General features: G+C 37.6%; 1 protein-coding gene across 2 annotated transcripts in view; it reads right to left on the bottom strand.

Annotated features, from left to right (window-relative positions):
- The window catches only part of Pi4k2b (phosphatidylinositol 4-kinase type 2 beta), a 28,436-nt gene extending 9,015 nt beyond the window's left edge, over positions 1-19,421 (bottom strand). The window contains exons 1-7 of one of the 2 annotated variants that reach the window (XM_076865122.1): positions 19,022-19,421; positions 11,427-11,581; positions 9,507-9,707; positions 8,780-8,911; positions 6,835-6,988; positions 5,661-5,728; positions 2,973-3,072 (exon numbers count right to left, since the gene is read on the bottom strand). In XM_076865122.1, coding sequence (XP_076721237.1) covers positions 2,973-3,072; positions 5,661-5,728; positions 6,835-6,988; positions 8,780-8,911; positions 9,507-9,707; positions 11,427-11,581; positions 19,022-19,328 — 1,117 coding nt within the window. In that variant the 5' untranslated portion in view covers positions 19,329-19,421. The remainder of the gene's footprint in view (positions 1-2,972; positions 3,073-5,660; positions 5,729-6,834; positions 6,989-8,779; positions 8,912-9,506; positions 9,708-11,426; positions 11,582-19,021) is intronic. The other variant, XM_076865123.1, reaches the window with a different exon arrangement.
- Between the last annotated feature and the right edge of the window lie 263 nt (positions 19,422-19,684).

Here is a 19,684-nt window from a genome sequence, read left to right as displayed (position 1 = left end):
TCCCACAAGGGCTCTCCACTGACCCACCTGCAGTCCTCATGCTACTTAGTCTCTGTAGCAAGGAATTTCACCTTTATGAAATTCCCCCTCTATGGTCTGGAGATACCACTGTCTCACAATTTACTTTCTGTCTTATAAGTCGCTCCCTCTCTCTTGTGCTGGCATTTCCTCCATTCTTTCAACATCAGTGTTCCTCCAGACTCTAAACTCAGTTCCTTCCCTTCTTTACTTATTAAGCATTCATGAAATATTTATCAGGCTCTTATGTTCCTAGCACTGGATTAGGCAATGATGTTTGTTCTCCTTGATTTCCCTGGGTGATAGCAAATACCACCATGACTACCACCATGGCTTCCAGATGACAACAACAGTTTAAAAACTATATTCTCAATAGCAATTCCTCTTTAAGTTCCAGACCTTTAATACCCAACTATGTTTGATAAAATTTACCAACTGTCTTACAGAAAACCTAATACTTTAAAATGTAATTTGAACACAGTTTCCCAAAGATTAGGAAAAATAAAATGGAAACAAGACAATTCAGTCAACAAAAGATAGGAAAAGCAAAAGGGAACAAATGAGAATTCACAGTCAGGAGAAAAAAAGATAAGATGGCAGAAAAAAGTTCAAACAGTTTTTTAAGATTTAAACTATGGAGTTAAGTGCACCTATTAAAAGACTCAGACTGGGTTAAGAAAAATGTACCCAACGTTGTTTATTAGTCATACACTTAAAACAAAATGATGAAGGTTAAAAATAAAAGAATTGTCTAATACCAGGTAAATGCCAACAAAAAGAAAGGAGGGATAGCAATGTTGTAATAGGCAAAATAAAAAGCAAAAGACGGAGAGGGATAAAGGGCAATATAATTCACACAGATTCAAAACAAAACAGAAAAACCACCAAGAACATAAAACACTGGACATTTTTGTGAGTGAAATACAAAGTAAAAAATGCAAGAAGAAATCGACAAAATCACAATCAAGGTGATCTTAATTGCCTCCCCAAAATTAAGTGGTTTAATTAAGTGGTCAAGAAATAAGTCAAGGATTTGATAGGACTAACAACCAACAAACTTTAATTAGTAGACATAGACAGAACTTTGTGCCAAACACATTTTTTCAAATATAGTCCTCCAAATCAGCCATATATAAAATCATAAAGTACATTCTAATGAATTGCAAAAAACAATTCACTTGTGTGCATGTACGAATATAGAAGAACAAATTCTATCATTATATATAACTACAATGCACCAATAAGAAATGTGGAAAGAGAAAAAAAATTCACATGCCATTTTCATGGATCACAATGCAGTAACATTGGACAATTGCAACAACACACACTTAAAAAAATGTCAATAATCAAAACAACCAATATTGAAATCAAATAAAATACTTCTAAGTTACTTGTATCAAAGAAATCAGAGAATACAAATAAGCAAAGCAGAACAATATGGCAGAACTCATCCCATCAGTAGTTTAGCTGAAATGATATCCAGATGAAAATATATGGCCCAATAATAGCATTTATAGTGCCATAATTTGGATTTTGAATGTCATCCAAAGGGCCATGTGTAAAATGCTCAGTTGTCAGCCTGCGGTGCTACTGGGAGGTGGTGGAACTTTGTGAGAGGAAGTTAGGTCACTCGGGGTGTGCCCTTTAAAGCAATATTGGGACCTGGCTTCCTCCTGTCACTCTCATTTGCTTTCTAGCAGCCATGAGGTAAGCAGTCTCTGGTACAAGCTCTCACCACGATGTTCTATGCTACCACAGGCCCAAATCAACAGAGCTAAGAGACCATGGATGGAAACCTCTGGAACCATGAGCCAAAATAAACCTTTTCCTTCATTAAGTTTTTTTTTCTCAGTTACTTTGTCACAGTGATGGAAAGCAAAAGAAGATGAACATAATAAAAGATAGAACACATAGTTAATGAAAAAAAAAATCAAGCAAGCAAACTGAAAATCTGATCAATAAAATAACCTGAAGAAAAGCAAGATAAGTAAGTAAACAAATAGGCTAATGCTTAACAAGCAACAAATCTTTGACAAGTTTAAACATTAAAAAAAAAGTAATTCATAGTAGGAATTTAAAAGAGGTATAATCATAGTTAGAGATTATTTTAAAATTTTAATTACTACATATATTTTAAACTACGCAAAAATCAAAAAACAATGTAGTAAACTCCCACATTCCAAATAACCTAATGTAGTTATTAATAAACTTTTGTGAAATTACTTCACCTGTTCTATCTTGTCTCTACCTCCACAAATATTTAAAGGCAAATCTACATATCACTTCATTTCATCTTCTAAGAAGTTAAAATGCGAAGAGGGGATTAAAAAAAATTGGTGGGGTGGGGACGTGGGACTGAACGCAGGGTCACTTAACCGCTGAACATCATCACTAGCCTTTTTTATTTTGAGACAAGGTCTCATTAATTTGCTTACGACCTCTCTAAATTGCTGAGGCTGGCTTTCAACTCATGATCTTCCTGTCTCAGTTTCCCAAATGGATGAGATTACAGGTGTAATTAAATGCCTAACATTTAATTTTTTTAAGTTATAAGAGATTTCTACATAAAATGTTATACTCTCAAATCTGAAACTCCAGATATCATAGATAATTTTGAGCAAACTTAAAAATGTCTGTAACTGGCTCAAGATATAGAAAACTTGGTATTTAACCATAGAAGAGACTTGGAAAGAAATTAAATCACTATTGAATGGGAGGGGGGCAGGCCTAAATCATTTTATAAGTGAATGCAACTCACAATATTAACCAAACAATAGACAGCAAGATCCATGCAGTACACATCTTTGTATTCCCAGTGCCTAGAACTGAATCCTAATAAATGATTATACTTATACTTCATCCAGTTCTGCTATTCTGATGTCTACACATCTTGTTCCCATCCTGCTTTGGAAAAGAAACTATGATAGAATCTACAGATAGTTCTAAATACTCACATGTTCTCCATTCATCAGGATGTTTAAAAGGAAATGCTAGACCATTATCAATTGCAGCTACTTTAATAAGCAATTCTTTATCATTGATCCAGTTTAAGACCTAAAGAAGAAAGAATGATCTGTTGGTAAAAGCACCTATATAAATATTTCCAAAGGATAAATTATTTATAATACTTACTGAGATTTAAGGACATATTCTTTCTCAAGAGTCCATAAAAGGGCTGGGGTTGTAGCTCAGTGGTAGAGCGTTCGCCTACCATGTGTGAGGCACTAGGTTCGATCCTCAGCACCACATAAAAATAAATAAAATAAAAGTATAAAAAATATTTTAAAAAAGAGTCCATAAAAATTAAAACTGTTGCAAAAAAAAATGAAATAGAAAAAAAGGAAATCAAAATCAAAACCAAAATAAATTCACCCAGGAAGGGAAGAGACTATTTTAAAAAACCAGTAAGAATTTCACAAATGCTAATTTTAAAATTTGACATGTTTACTTGGTAATGGTTTCACTTTAGTCCCCTGTTTTTGGAGAGTTTGAGAATATTAAGACTTTAAAAGTGATATTCTAAGCTGGATACAGTGGTGCATGTCTGTAATACCAGCAGCTTGGGAGGCTGAGGCAGGAGGATTGCAAGTTCAAAGCCCTCAGCAATTTAGCAAGCCCCTGTCTCAAAAAAAAAAAAAAAAAAAAAAAAACCTAAAAAAAGAAGCTGGGGAATGGCTCCATGGCAAAGTGCCTCTGGTTCCATCCCCTGTACCCCACCCCCACCAAAAAAAGTGATATTCTAGATGCATTGCTTAGATGTTTGATATTTGCAAAATATTATTGATTTCTTTAAGATAACAACTTGACAAAATTACCTTATCAAAATTTAGTCTTTCTTATAGTCCCATGGAAACAATTAGGTTACATATAAAGTATTTCTAAAGAAAATTCCTCTAAAAGACTATAACTAAATATAATAAGGTCGAGCAGAAGGAACCTCAAGATATTCTTGACTACAGAATGTAGGCCATTCCTGACTTCTACATTCTTCTGTAACAGAAACCAAGACCTCAGGAGGAAGACAAAGAGTATTTCCCATTATATTAAGACAGGTGGTTGGCATTAGTAAGTGTCCTAGATAAAAGAGCAAGAAGTGAAAAGGGCTATTTTTAAATTAAAAATTCTACTGTTAAGATGTGCCAGGTTTCTTTGTTTCTCTTAGTTTATACCAAATCTTACCTCAATGAACATACACAAAATACTCAGGGCAAAAGAAGAAAGTTTTCAACAAATTTAATTATCCAAGATATACCAATAAAACAAATTCAGGAGGTATCACACACGTACATATTTTGTATGTATTTTAAATCCCTTTCTGCTATAACTGCCATTTATTTTTTATTTCTATCATTCTTTTTCCTATTTACAACTTTGTTGAGGTATATTTATACAAATAAACCTTTCATGTCAAAGGGTCCTATTTGATAAACCTGAACAGATGTGAAAGCTTCACCCAAAAGTTTCCTGAGTTCCACTGCAGTTCATGCCTCCCTCTGCCCCATCCCCGGTACCCACTGGTCTGCCTTCTGTCAGTAGGGGCTGATCTGCATTTTTCTAGACTTTTATGTAAACAGAATCATACAGTATGTGACCTTTTATAGCTTCTTTTAAAAAGATTGATTCCCTTACTATGTGTATCAAGTTTGGTTTTTTTTATTACTAAGTATTGCACATGTATTTTAAAATTTCCTGGATAAACAATTAAAAGTACAAATGCTTCAAAGTGATGCAAATATTTTAAGTGACAAGAACACAGAAATTATAAGTACTGGAGAAATTATTCTTCTTAATCACTTAAAATTTTCTCAAAAGTGGAGCCAGGTTGTTGTAAACTTTAAAAACATCTAAAAATGTCTTATGTAACTAATATGTGAACTTGGGTTACTCAGAGTTGATAGAAATGAATCTAAAATTTTTATAGTGTTAAGAGTCGCAGTTTATTCTGGGTTAAAACCAGCTTCTAAGTGAAAGTTTTCTTTAAGTTCAGTGGGTATAATTCATAAGTGAAGCATACATGTTCCACTGCATTAGGTAATATTAGATTACCTAATACTGAATCAAAAACTCGGAAGGAGCCAGTGCAATGGTATACACATGCCTATAATCCCAACACGTTGGCAGGATGAGGCAGGAAGATCACAAGGTTCAAGGCCAGTCTCAGAACTAGTGAGACCCTGTCTCAAAAATAAAAAATAAAAAGAGCAGGGACTGTGGCTCAGTGATATAGCACCCTGAGTACAATTCCTAGTACCAAAAAACTCACCAGGAACTGAACGAATAAAATACAAAAATACCAGAAACCTTAATTACATAAGCAAAGTAAAAATAGTCATTCTGCAAATTTCCCAAGCTCTAAAATTAAAAAAAATGATATATCTGGTATCATTCTTCTATTTTAATACAAAACAAAAAATAAAGCTGCCTAGAGATAATAAAAAATAGAATCCAGAAATTCAGTGTAAACAAGTGACAGAAAAAAGATGAGAAGAACAGAATTAAAATCAAAGATTTAACAAGGGAAGGAGGAGATAATGGAGAATAACTTAATTTCAAGAAATCTTTTACACAAATTGACTGTTGTGTATGTGTGTGTGTGTGTGTAGATATAGATATATTTACTTATTCGTTTAAAATTTGCTTACCTCACAGTCAGTTTCTTTTTTACATTTCTCCTTTTCATATCTGACTAACCAATTATCATTTCCTCTGTCTTTTAAAAGAAACAAAAAAATTTGTTAATTGATTTTTATGGGCATTATAGATGAATATCAAGGGGAGAAATCTAGTCACCTGCCGATTTTTGAGATTTTCATTGATTTTCTATAGCATACGTCTACCATATCAAAGTTCCAATTTAAAACTAAAAAACAAAACAAAACAAAACAAAAACCCATAAATATTAGCGACCATTTATTGAATGTTTTCTCTGTGCCAGATACTGTTCTAGGGGCTTCACATGTGTTAATTCAATCCTTATAACCTACCCTGTGAGGGAGATATGATTATTAGATTAAGGTTATTAAAATCAAGGGTAACTCTTCCTCTTCACCTGAGAAAGAAAAAGCATCTACCCTTCCTGCTAGGCAAATTTCCAAACAGGCTACCAGGGTACTGGGGTACCCTGGACTACACACTAATTTTAGTATTAATTTAAGATCATATTAATTAAGGTCAATGTAGAAAATTACATGATGCTTTTACATGAGAAAACATTTCAAACCAGTAGTTCTCAAACTTTAGAGTGCATCAGAGTTACCTGGAAAACGCATAAAAACACAGTCCTTGCCCTGCTGCAGAGTTTCTGCTCAGTAAGTCTAGGATATTGTACAAGAATGACCCTGAGAATCCAGGGAACTACAATTGGGACCTACTGCTTTGGACTGTCTACATCCAAATTTGGAATTAGATTATTTCCTTACAAAGCAGAACAAATGTAAAGTTTAATGTATTTGTAACTATATTAACAATTACACAATGTCAAAATGAGCATCTAAACTAAATTATACAATCAAGTTTTAATTTTTCATATTACGCAGATAACATTTCTAATATCTGGCCTTGTCCTGCTCCTAGGAAATTTCTCTTTAGGGGCCAAGAATTAATCTCTGTTACCTAGACAGGAGCCTGGTATGAGTCAAACCCCCAGTATAGGATTAATTATGCCCAGGAGAGTTTGTACTATGTCTGTTTTGAAAACAAGTAGAAGCAGTAGCTTTAAGATTTTTGCATCAAAATTTTATAGCTCTGATTTAGATAACAATAGTATAGTTTGAAAACTAACGAGATCGGAGTGAACAAATGAGAGAACTTCAATACCTGTGTTTCTGATGATGTAATCCAAAACAACTAATCTTTCAAATTGTGACTGAAATTGTTTTCTAATATTCTCAGGCAAAGGATCAGCTTCAAATTTCCTAAGCCAATATTCAGCCTCCTTGTAACCTTCAACAAATAACTGAAAGGAACCAATCTACAATTTTAAGAACTATAGTTAGAAACGAAAGTACAAGAACAAGGGATTAATTTTTAATTTCTCAGCAGTACTGTCACAAAATGTTATACAAACATAATAAGAAAAATAGAAGAGATAACACTAATTTAGATAAGCATATTTATCAAGAAACCTATTTTTACACATTAATTTTAAATAATCACATGAAGAACCCACAGCAAATAAAAAATGTTCAACCCTAGACTATTAAGGAGCATTGCTAGACTAGACTTTTAAGCAGCTATTTCGGGATAATCAAAAAGGAAAATAAACATATGCCCTCAAGGTGACACTCTTAACAAGAATGCTGCTTTCTAAAAATATTCATTAAAGTGAATTTAATTATGGAGGCCAAATTGAACATCAATCCTGATTATTTCATAATAGTGCAATTTTAACTCATGAAAGAAACGTTTCAAGATTCTTCTTAAAACATAAAATACAGAAAATAATTTTATTTTAAAAATAATAGTGGATTCTTTGACTATTCAGATTAAAGATCCTGTCATAAATATTAAAAGAACCAATCAATTAATCCTAACCTCTATAGTGTTTTTTTTACAAAGTTCTTTCCTTGAAAATATATCCATCTTAAGAAACATTTTTGTTACTAAAATTTACTAGTTAACATTAAACCATGTATTAAAGATGGAAATACAAGTTTTCAACAGCAGATGATGCCTGGGTACTGAGCAACCTTCACAAATGCAAACAAATCACACACAAAAATCTATTCCTTATCCCAACATTTTATAGTCTTGTTGTTGGCATGATTTTTTTTTAAACAATTCCAATGTTTTCTTTAAGGCACTTATAACCAAGCAGTAGTAGTCATTAATATGGAAACCATAGTCTCCAATAGTCATGTTTGTTTTAGCACATCCAAGAAGGAAAAGGACTTACAAAAAGTCTTAGAACTCCAAGTTTACTTGGAATACAATTTTTAAAATTAGTTAATCATGAATTTCCACTCAAAGTCTTTTATCTAGATACATGTAGAGCAAAACCAAAACAAAATCATAGGTCAAATCTATTTTTAAAAAATAAATCCTAGAGCTTTTCTAGGATGCCTTTCCCATTAGCCCTCTCCACCTTTGCTTAGTTAGCTGCTAATCATCTTTCAGTTTATTTTAAAGTGATTAGAAAAAACAAAATCTAATGTGCAATGAGCAAACACGGCTGCTACCATTTACTGTACCATAACTATGTACCAAGTACTTGACTTGAATTTCTTAAGTTTATCCTAAGAGGTAGTTCATGTCATTCCCTACTTCACGAAAACTAGGGCTGACAAAATACAGACCCTGCGGCCAAGGTCTCATGCTAACTAGTATAGAGACAGGATGGATCCCAGCTCTGACTCTAGATCTGAACTTTTAGCCATTACTTTATAAAGCCTTTGATACAACATCATCTGGGAAACATTCCCTGCTCCTCCCGACTCAGTTAGGCATCCCTCTTCTGCATCTTTTCTTTTGTGTGTGGTATTGGGGATCAAACCCAGGGCCTTGGCCTGTTAAGCAAAAGCTCCACCACTGGACTATAATCCCAGTTCTAGGCATCCCTCTTTGAACCTCTCAAAGCTCCCAAACTTACTACCTATCAAGCACTTTATCAAACTGTATTGAAATGGCTTGGTTACTATGAGCTCCTCAAAGAGGAAAAAGCTTTTACTACTATAACCACAGTCCAGAGTGCGATGTTTAGCTCTAAGAGATCAGGCTGAACCTCCCAACTACATCCTAAGTACAGCTTATCACAGTAACTCACCTTAGGAGGTAGTCCTATCCGATGAAACTTTCTACCTACTTTTGGCACTTTCTGTAAGGCATACTTTTTGCCTCTTGATTTTGCTCGGTCAATTGCACTGTAATTAAATGTCTCACTGACAAGCCAAACCACCTAGAAACACAGAGTTCAGAAAAATGGTCAGAATTTGCATTATGACATTTATATCCATGTACGCAATCAAATTCACTCTAATCCTGTAAACGAGCAAAGTTTAAGGCTATAGCTGAAAATCTAAGATAGAAAGGCCAGGGGATTTTGTGAAACCATGGAACATATCTCTTTTCTCAAAGAGGTATAAAAGTGACCTAAAAATTTCTAGTGGAAAAAACTAAGCAAGAGTTTTAAATTGTAGAATTAGATATGAACATTTTGAGTATGGCAACAATTAAAACATACAAAGGCCAACAAGAAACCAATAGCAGCCTTGTAAATAGCTATCTTGACCTTCCACAAATCTCGATCCCTCATTTTTGTCTACTTTCTAAATGCAAGTCCTTCCTCCTCTCTGTATTAGCTCCTGTGACCTCCCAGGAACAAGAGCCATTCCCTTGCACGCTTGTGGGTCTATATGAGGACAAGTTGGCAGCTGCTCATACTCTTGAATTACCAAGAAGGGATTCCACTTTAGGCTCTACCATTAAGTTATTACTAAAGTACTCACAGACAAGTGGGCTAAGTACTTGACTGGAAACCCACTCTGCTTTACCTTTGTTTTAGGTACAATGCCCAGATGAAGCTTTTCATCCAAGAGGTAGGCCCCAGCCTCAGAAAGGTAGCCCTGGTTGGGAAGCAGGCAGCCTCTGCCAAAGCAGCAAGGGCAGCAGACCTTGTGGACATACTTGGTCCATTTTGGATTCAATTGACCATAAGGCTCTTCTGATTTTGGTTTAAAAACACCAATAATTTTCTAAAGGGGCAAAAAGGAAAAATCTTATTAGGCTTTTACATGTGTGGAAGCAGACATACATATCAAACACATTGATATCCATTATTTTACATATAGATTGAGAGAGAGAGAGATAATAATCCACAAAACACATTCTCATAATTTGTTTCCTCCTATTCCCTGACCCAGATTTAGGCATAACCTTCAAGTGTTAAGAAATTTGTTTTCAATAACATTTTACTCATTTCCATTGAGGATCTAAACTCAATAATTCCTTGGACCAGTGCTTTTCAAATAGTGCTCTGACATACCTTAGAAGGTGAGGGCAAGGGTTCATGCCATTTAACCTGTGACCCATGCCATTTAACCAGATTAACTCATTTGTTTTATATTAATGGACTTCGAGATTAAAAAAAGGTGTCTCGCCAATTTTAAATGTTTGAAAACCACCACTTTAGGTCAAACAGTGTTACTATTCAGAATCTATTAAACACCCAAGCCACAAGTTTGTTTAACATCTACTTTCCCCACTATGGCATACATTCTAAAAAGGCTGGAGCTTTGTTAGTGCTGCACCTCTAGTACGCAAAGCCATATCTGAAACACATTAAGCTTCCAAGTATTTGCTAAATAAACTAATAAAGTCTATGCCAAAAAATATTTCTCTAAACAAAGGGAATAAGATACATTGAATAACTATGCTGTCAGCTGCTCTTAGCCTAAGACTTTCCCAGTTATGTTTTTCGTGAACCTATCTTTTAAATAAATTCCTTTATTTAAAAGATTGGTTCATGAATGTCTAAAATCTCTATAACCTTTTGTACTGATCTGATACAACATATATATATAAAATAAACACATATATATTTTTTATCTTAACTTTTAAGGGAAAGGACTTTGCTATGTTGCAAAGACTGGTGGCCCCAAACTCCTGGGCTCAAGTGATCCTCCTGCCTCGGACTTCTGAGTAGCTGGGACTACAGGCATATGCCCTTGTGCCTTGTGCCCAGGTACCTAGAACTATCTTAAAATCTCAAAGGAGGACTATGCTTTAAAATTACTTTGAAAATATAACTTTAATCTTTGAAAAAAAGGGGATAAAATTGTGAACTTTCTTATCTCTCAAAAGAGGACTTGCTGGTTATGCATCAGAAGGCTTTTAGAAAAGATGAGATCAATTTTTGAAAAATTCTAGACTAAGTGGAAGAAATTACCATAGAAATTTCTCTTTTCTGCTCCAGAATCATTTATTCATTTCACTTTTGTGCATTTCAATGACTTCACACTTCAGGTTACCCAGCCTCCTTCCCTTGGCACAATGCCAGAAAAAATATATCTAGAGAAAAATATAGCCTTGAAAAAAAACCAAGCATTGGAAATGACATTAGTCAAGTTGTGAAAGTTTCAATTTCTACTCTGCTTGGCAAGTATGGTAATAGACTATTTTAAGGTGAGGGCTTATTGACATATGCTCAATGAATCTCCAAGTGAACAGGGTATTCAGTAATTGCTTGAAACCAAATAGAAGCTGTCAGAATAGCACTCTATAACTTAACAACAATTAGCTCTATTTCTATAGAGGAGGGTGCTTTAGTAAAAATAATAACAAAAAATTGTGCTTTATTTCAGAAAAGAGGGTGCAATCGAAATTAATATCTTCAGAAATTCACAATGACTTCAGATTTAAGTTAGTGTTTTCCAAAATTTTCTTAGTATATAGTAGGTCTGTGAAATTCTTACCTTCTTAGGATCCTTTACAAAGTAACTTCCACTTGAGCCTTGAGAAATTCTTTGTGGAAAAACTCCCAATTCTATTGCTTGTTCTGCTCTCAATATAATATCGGCAAATTCTGGATCATCCAAGAATGCATTCATCTCTGAAAGGCCCGTGGTCACTGCATTAAGAAGAAAGATTAGCCTTGAGAATGCTCATGATATGGACCTAAATGTGTAAATTTGGTTATTGGCATTAGGACAGAGGTACAGAAAAATGTAATTAAGTACTACATGGACAGCTTGGATCCTCCTTCCTGATCACTTCTAAGTTCTAAACAATGCCATATGGAAAAAACTTTACTATTTGTTGAAAAAAATCACACAAATACCTCTCACTTCTTTGAACTCCTCTGCGATGATTCTGTCCTTTATCCTTCTCTACCTCTAATTCCACAGTCTTGTCTCAAATCCTATCATCAGTAACTACAACTTCTCCACAATTTTTCAAGCACCTCCTAGCTTCCCAGTTTAGTCCCTCCAGCATAAAATTCACCCATCCTTCTGGAACCTACAAGCACTGATCTCCTTGTTATCCTTGGTCTTTACTCCCTTCATGTGCCCCACTCCTTGACCACCTTAAATATGGCCTGTCATTACAGAATCACTCTTCATCCTCCCTTCATCATGGTCACCTGGAAAAATCCCAGTCCTAGTGAAACCTGTCTGTTAACTCTATGCCTCTGCCAGGATAGCTGAATTTGACCAGAGAAACGCATATCAACTCAAATTCTCAACACCTCCTCTCCCATCCTCTCTCAGCAGATTATCTATCTAGCTGCCTACTTCATGATGTGAAAAAAATAAAAAAAATATATGTCTCATATATACAAAAATATATGTCTCATATATACATATATATGTGTGTGTGTATACACACACACATATACATCACACCTTCTGATCCACTGCTTAACTATGGGTCAACACTGATGATTTCCAAATTTCTCTCTCAGGCCTGGACTTGCAACTATTATTCAACATCTCTACTTGATGTTAACAGATGGCTCAAAGTTTATTACCCAAAACTCAATTCTTCATCTTTAACACCCCCCACCTCAAGACTTTATCTCCATTCCTCCCTGTTGCAGCTGCTGACAATTCAAAATCTTCCAGTTGTATAAACCAGAATAAGCTGCAGAACCTTAGAATCATTCCTGATCTTCCACTCTCACCTTCTATCTCCAACAAGAAAGTTGTGTAGGCTCTACTGCCTAGTGTCTGGAGCCCAGCCTCCTACCATCTTCTATTTCTTCCATGCTACTTAGGTAATTATCAGTTCTTGCCCAAATTATTATAAGAGCCCCCTAACTGGTCTTCCTCTTTCACTCCTGCCTTTCTACACTCAACCACGCAGCCATAGTAACTCTCTCAAAACTCTGTATCACTCCTTTGTACCTAACAGTTCAAGGGCTTCCCATCTCACTCCAGAAATGAAGTGTGTCTTCTGCAGTTTCCGCCCTTATCCTAGACCTGCCGTCTGGAGCATCTGGAGCAAAGGCCTACTACTTACCCTCTTCAGTGATGCCCATCAAATAGCTGAAGGGCCTTTCTTGTTCCGCTGAGTCTTTCTCCACCTCCTTCCACACTGAAGTGTTCTCAGGCTTTTCAGCATCGTACTTGTCCTCATTTCCTGCCTCAGTATTTCAATGTTTCCTCTCCAAATATGGTCTCCAGAACCAAGTAATTCATGAACAGAATAGACACCTCATTCTCAATCTTGACACTGACCCAAAAGAAAGAGTCCCTAGAATACTGTAGGAGTTCCTCAGGAGTTCTGTCATAATACTAATTTATATTGAAATCGCTGAACTCTTGGACTAATCTTGTTCTCTCACAGTCTACACCTGAACAGCTCTTTAGGACTACGCAAGACTTCACATTATTACTAGTAAGTGTTACCAAGTTGGCTATGGGTTAGGTGCGTCATAGAACCTCCTGTTGTTTTTATCATGAAGTCCATAGTCATTTGTCAAATACTGAACAATTCAGTTTCAACCAATATCAGATAAATTAGAAAACATTTCTGTAGAATAAAGCAGGATGTTTTTGCCACATTATTGAGATAATATCATCCTACAGGAAGCTACATATTTTTTTCTTTGAACATGGTTTGCATTTAGCATCAAAATCCAGAAGGGCACTTAAAAAAAAATAACTGGTCCTACTATCTAATTACTGTCAGAAAAAAGACCTATCAACTCTTCTAAAATGAAAGCAAGTGGTTTTTAGTAGATAATTTTTCCTTAACTGATTCATTACTGACAATTACATTCTATGATTCTCTGCATGCTCATTACTTAAATGTACTTTGATAATGAGTTTAATGTGAAAGGCACCCCCAGATATTATACTGCTTCACGCAACATATGATATGGATAATCTGGTTTAAAGGTTTATTATCAGTTTGATTTTTAATAACTCAGTGCTGAAATAGAACCCAGAGACTTCTGTTCGCTAGGCAAGTGCTCTAGCATACAGAGCTACACTGCAGCCCTCTGGGTTTTTGCTGTGTGTGTGTGTGTCTGTGGTATTGGGAACTGAACATAGGGACAACCTATCAATGAGCTACATCTCCAGTCCTTTTATTTTTTTATTTTAAATTTTGAGACAGGAGCTAAGGCTAACTTTAAACTTGCAATCCTCCTGCATCAGCCTCCTGAGTTGCTAGAATTGTAGGTGTGCACCACCGTGCTCAGCTTTTATTTTTATTTTGAGATAGGGTCTCACTAAGTTGCTGGGAATTTGTTAAGTTGTCTAGGCTCACTCAAACTTGCAATCCTTCTGCCTCAGCCTCCCAAAAAACTAAGATTACAGCATGTGCCACCACACCAGGCTGTCTTTGATGTATATTTATATTTATATATATTCCATTAAAACTGTGGTCACTGGGGCTGGGGTTGTGGCTCAGTGGTAGAGCACTCATCTAGCATGAGTGAGGCCCTGGGTTCGATCGGAACCACCACATAAAAATAAATAAATAAATTAAAGATAAAAAATTTAAAAAGCCATGTTTCTAAAAAAAAATTGTGGTCACTATCTTAAGAAATAAAGTATGCATTTTGTGTTTGTGTCAGAATATATTCAAAATTATTTTCTAAGTAGCCTCATATACTCCCTTTGGGTCAATGCTAGGAAGAGACGGTGGCCTTCTAGTCAAGTTCCAGTCTCGTTCAGGCTCCTCACTTTTCACAGATGTCCAAAGTACCCCTGAAGCTTTGCTGTTCTCATGACTATTCCAAGCTTCTTTCCCATGGATATTTCTTATTCATCCTTCACACTTATAATACTATAACAAAATGATCTAAGTTCCAGGAAAGCAAAAGATCTTTGTTTTGTTCTCTGATGTATCTTATGTGCCTAGAACAGAGGTCCTGGCACATGGCAGACCCTCAATAAATTTTGTTCAAAAAATAAACAAACTAGCTGGGTGCTGTGGCATATGCCTATAATCCCAGCAACTCAGGAGGCTGAGACAGGAGGATCAAGTTCAAAGTCAGCCTCAGCAACTGCAAGGCACTAAGCAATTCAGTGAGACCCTATCTCTAAATAAAATACAAAATAGGGTGGGGGATGTAGCTCAGTGGTTGAGTGCTCCTGAGTTTAATCCCCAGTACCAAAAACAAAAATAAAAATAAAATCTGATCATGTCAATTAAAAAAAATTAACAAACTTTCCCATCAGCCACACTTAAGGGTTATTACCAATCCTTTAGAAAATAGAAAATGAAAATGGATTAAGAGAGCCCACTGTACAGCCTTTAGGTTCTTAGCTGAACATAAAAATACAGGGTAAATTACCAATTTTAAATTTAAGTAATTGAACAAGCAATTAAAACAAACTCATCCTCCCTTAAGAGTTAGAATTACCCCTTTCCCATCTTTCCTTACCTTACCCACTAACCAGAATATTTCTAGAAAAAAGTGCTGATAAGTCTGATGAACTGAACACTATCTTTAGGATTCCAATGCTAGATGTCACTTACTCAGCTGAATCTTCCCTGTCCCCTACACATCTAGGGCATTGCTCCATGCCTCTGTGGAACCTCAGATTTACCAATCAGAGTATGAACAGTTTGTTAGAACTACTTCTTCTAATTGACTAAGTCCTCCTCCAGGATACACAGCTGTGTAGGGAGGCATGCATGTGATAGGTCACTATTCTTTCAAGACCTTGATTTCCACAGGTACCCTGTAGGCATACATATTTGATGAATGATGTATCTCTAATGAATGGAAAACAAAGAACTGTGCATGCTGTATTCTAAGCAACAGCTGAGGAATAATCTCCAACACATCCCTGCTCCATTTCAAAAACAGTTATGGTGACTGGCAGACATCTGCAACTTCTACTCTTCTAAACTTCCCTCTAAATGAAACCAGGTTATCAGTGTCCTGAACCTGGATCAAGCCACACTGTTAATACCAGCTACTAGAATTACTTCTACTGAAAAGGACTTCAGGAAAGTTATAAGAACTAGTCTTATGAATTCAATCACTTTTATCTTGTCCTGAACAACAAGATGTTGTTCAGCTTATAGTCTCTTCTCCAAGAGAATGTTTGACAAGTTATCATTTGTCAGTTCTGTTTTGGTTCAAACAACAAGTTTAACTTCATGATCTCCCTAACTGGTTTCTTTCATGTTAGCTATTCAGTAACCTTATTTCAGTACTCTTATTCCAGTCTCCATCTTATTTAGTTTACTACCCCTTTTCTCATCTTTTTTCAAATTTATATGATTTTCTAATTTTGAACATGCATTTTTTGAACATGAATTGAACGCTACCTTTAGGGTTCCAATGCTAGGTTATGGTGACAGTCAGACATCTGCAACTTCTACTCTTCTAAACTTTCCTCTAAATGAAACCAGGTTATCATTCAGGGTTCCAATGATTCAAGCTATCGTGAATCATTAAATGACATAAATAAAATTTCATTTTCCTTTTTGAGTTCTAATTGTTCTGTTAGGCTCTCCAACAACAGACATGTATGTGCTCAAGTCTGTACTAACTGGGACCTTGGAGAACTCACTTCACCTCTCTGCGCTTTATTAAATGGGAATAAAAAATAGCACTCACTTCGTAAGGTTGGTTAAAAATTAACAAATGCGAAGTACATAGAACTATGCCCAGCACATACCAACTGCTACATAGATATTAGCTTTTATCATCTTTAATACTATGCAATTCACTGACTAAAATGATAACTAGGACAAGGAATGCCACTACTCCTACTTTGATAATGATTTAACAACCAACACTATAGTTTTTGCTATTTCTAGACTTTGTCAAATGCCTTATTAAAGATAACAGACATGTGACTAAAGTACATAAAGTTTCTGTTTTTATAAACAAAACAGCTAAGCATCATAAATGATGTTAACCTAAAGGCAAGAATGTCTTAGACCTAAAGGTGGTTTGATGGAAATTGGATGGTAACAGACAAAGGAAATAATGGCCTCATTAAAAAAAAAAAAAAAAACCTAAATTTTAAACTAATCATAAGTATTTTTTTTGGGGGGGGGTCTCTTTTAAACACCTTTAGGTAATGTTTATAGTTCAAACCTATTTTAAAATCCCATTTTAAAAAACTCCATAATAACCTAAGTAACAATTATTTTATAACACTTAGGGATCTAGCTGGGAGTAGTGGCGCACGCCTGTAATCTCAGCCGTTCAGGAGACTGAGGCAGGAGGATCGTGTGTTCAAAGCCAGCCTCAGCAAAAGCCAGGCACTAAGCAACTCAGTGAGACCCTGTCTCTAAATAGGGCTGGGGATGTGGCTCAGTGGCCTAGTGTCCCCCCACCCCCCCAACCCCCGACCCCCCCCACCCCCGTCTTACCAAAATAAATAAATAACATTTAGGCATCTATAGCAAAATGGAAAAGTGCAGGACATGAAAAAGAATTAGGCTTTATCTAGTTCTGTCTTTACCACTTCCTAGATATTTGACTCTGGACAGACCACTTACCTCTGAAGTTCTATGAACTACCAACCATCACAATTTTATTAATTTTACCCAAGAAGGATGGTCAATGAAAACTATAAATTGTGATAAAAATATCACCATTAAAGAGGTAGGCCTTCTTTTCAATAAGTCATATGTATTCTAACTATCATACTCTAGCTTCACTTTGACTTTTTCTAGCCTTAATATTATTTATTTACCAAAAAACTCCTCACTTTCACACAACAAATGCATTTTCTGGACTTTTGGCCCTAATAAAATCTAGCTATGATGTTAACTTTGAGGTGGAAAAAGGCAAGCTATCTATGAGGATCTTGGTTACTTCACAGACTGGATTCTAGGTAATAGAAGTCCAAACTGCCAGTGTAGTTAGGTGAATGTGATCCATTTGTGATCTGGTTCCAACTTCACGTTTGTTTGCTCGACCAAGGGTCGTACTGAAAACGCACCCATTAGCCTAACTTTATAATAGTAGCATAGATGCACATCAGAAATGTTGGCTAAAACTTAAGAGTGGGCCAGACGGCTTCCTCTTGGCCTCTTCAATTTAGAGTATTTATGTTTGAACAGAAGTTCAAATAGAACTTGAGTAACTTACTCTATCCCAAATTCTTTACGTACACACTAGTACATACTAGTAGCAGGGCAGGTAAAAATCTGGAAGTTCAAAATTCGGGAAAAACTAAGCAATATTAATACAAACTATCTTTTTTGTAGCGTTTAAGTGTTGCAAAGAAAGATACTCCAAAACACTGTGTGCACACCATCTCTTTAAATCCATCCTAACACCGGGCAAGCAGGTGTAAACACCACTATTTCACAAACAAATTGGTCTCTTCTCTAGCAATAACTACATCAAGTCTACTTGATTTACATGAAATTAGTCTCACTTCTCTCCACAAGCCCCAAACTCACTTCTTCAACAACGATCTATGCTACAGAAGCATGCCTAAACTTTACTTTCAAGTACCCTCTTTCAAAGGTGATCCATTCATTTAACAGTGAAAAGGTGTGTGTTTTAACGCATAATTATAGAAACGACTCAAGAAATAAAAACTTTGTAAGAGATAGATAGTAGGAGCAGGAAGTTCGTCTCTGCCCCCTCTAACTAGCGTCACAATAACATTTAGTTGGAAAACGTTTTGAAACGTTTTTGGGATATTCTTGCTGTACATCTCTCTCTCTCTGCTGTCATCCACCTTGCAAAGTCACAACTTTGGGAACTTGTGGATAGTTTCGAATTATTAATTCAGAACTCACGTCCAAACTTGAGCAAACAACTTACGTCACTCTGTTTTCTTCAGTGTCTGGCTGCAGTTTGGACTCATTTTTGGGGGAAATCTAAAGAACTGGTCTACAGCCTACAGACAGTGGACAAGCCGAGAGGCGGCGCGGGGCAGGTGTCCGCGCCGGGGCTGGCTGCTCGCCCCGCGACAGGGAAGCCCCTCCATCCAGGCGAGCGCAAGCGAGGGGCGCAGCCGAGCCAGGAGCGCTGGCAGCGCGGGGAGCAGCCCCGGGCCGGGCGGGAAGCGGGCCGCGCGGCGGGGGCAACAGGCGCTGGGGACGCACGCGCCGGGAAGGGAGCGGGACTCACCTGAAACCGAGGGGCGGTTCCGGCTGTGGTCGGTGGGCGAGCCGCGGGTGGCCCCCACGGCCCGCGAGAGGCTGCGGGACCGGTCCTTGGACTGGAGCGGCAATTCTCCGTCGCGGGCCTGGCGGGGGGCGGCCGCGCCCTCGTCGCCAGCTCCCTCCTGCTGCCTCACGGCGCCCCCCGGCGCACCCCTCCGCGGCTGGGCCCAGGCGATCCGCGGTAGCAGCGGCTCCCGCTCCTCGTCCTCCTCTTCCTCCGGGTTCCCGCCGCCCGCGGACCCCCGCCGGCCGGGCTCGCAGGGCTCCGCCATGGGCTCCCTCTCTGCCTTCCGTGCCGAGACCTTATCAGAGCGGCGGAGTGCCGGGGCCCGGCCTCGGCATCGCGGCAAACTGAAGTGGCTGGGTCACACCGACGCCACCTCACCAGCACAAGGGCCAGATCGGGGCCCGCCCCGCGGCTGCCCCGCCCCGCCCTGCCCTGCCGCCGACCACGCCCACCGCCGGCCACGCCCCACCCCTCGGCTCCGCGGGGCGCCGCCCTCGCGCCTGCGTAGAAGGATGAGCGCGATGGGGCGGAGCCTGGGCGGGCCTGGGCGGGGCCCGGCGGAGCGGGTGGGGCAGCCACCTGTCAGCCAAGGCCAGGAAAGCGCTGGTGGAGGCTGCTGTT

Source organism: Callospermophilus lateralis, chromosome 8 (assembly GCF_048772815.1).
Source record: "Callospermophilus lateralis isolate mCalLat2 chromosome 8, mCalLat2.hap1, whole genome shotgun sequence".
Taxonomy (NCBI): Eukaryota; Metazoa; Chordata; class Mammalia; order Rodentia; family Sciuridae; genus Callospermophilus; species Callospermophilus lateralis.
Note: the sequence above shows the minus strand (reverse complement) of the source record. Positions and strands in the feature narration are given on the sequence as shown.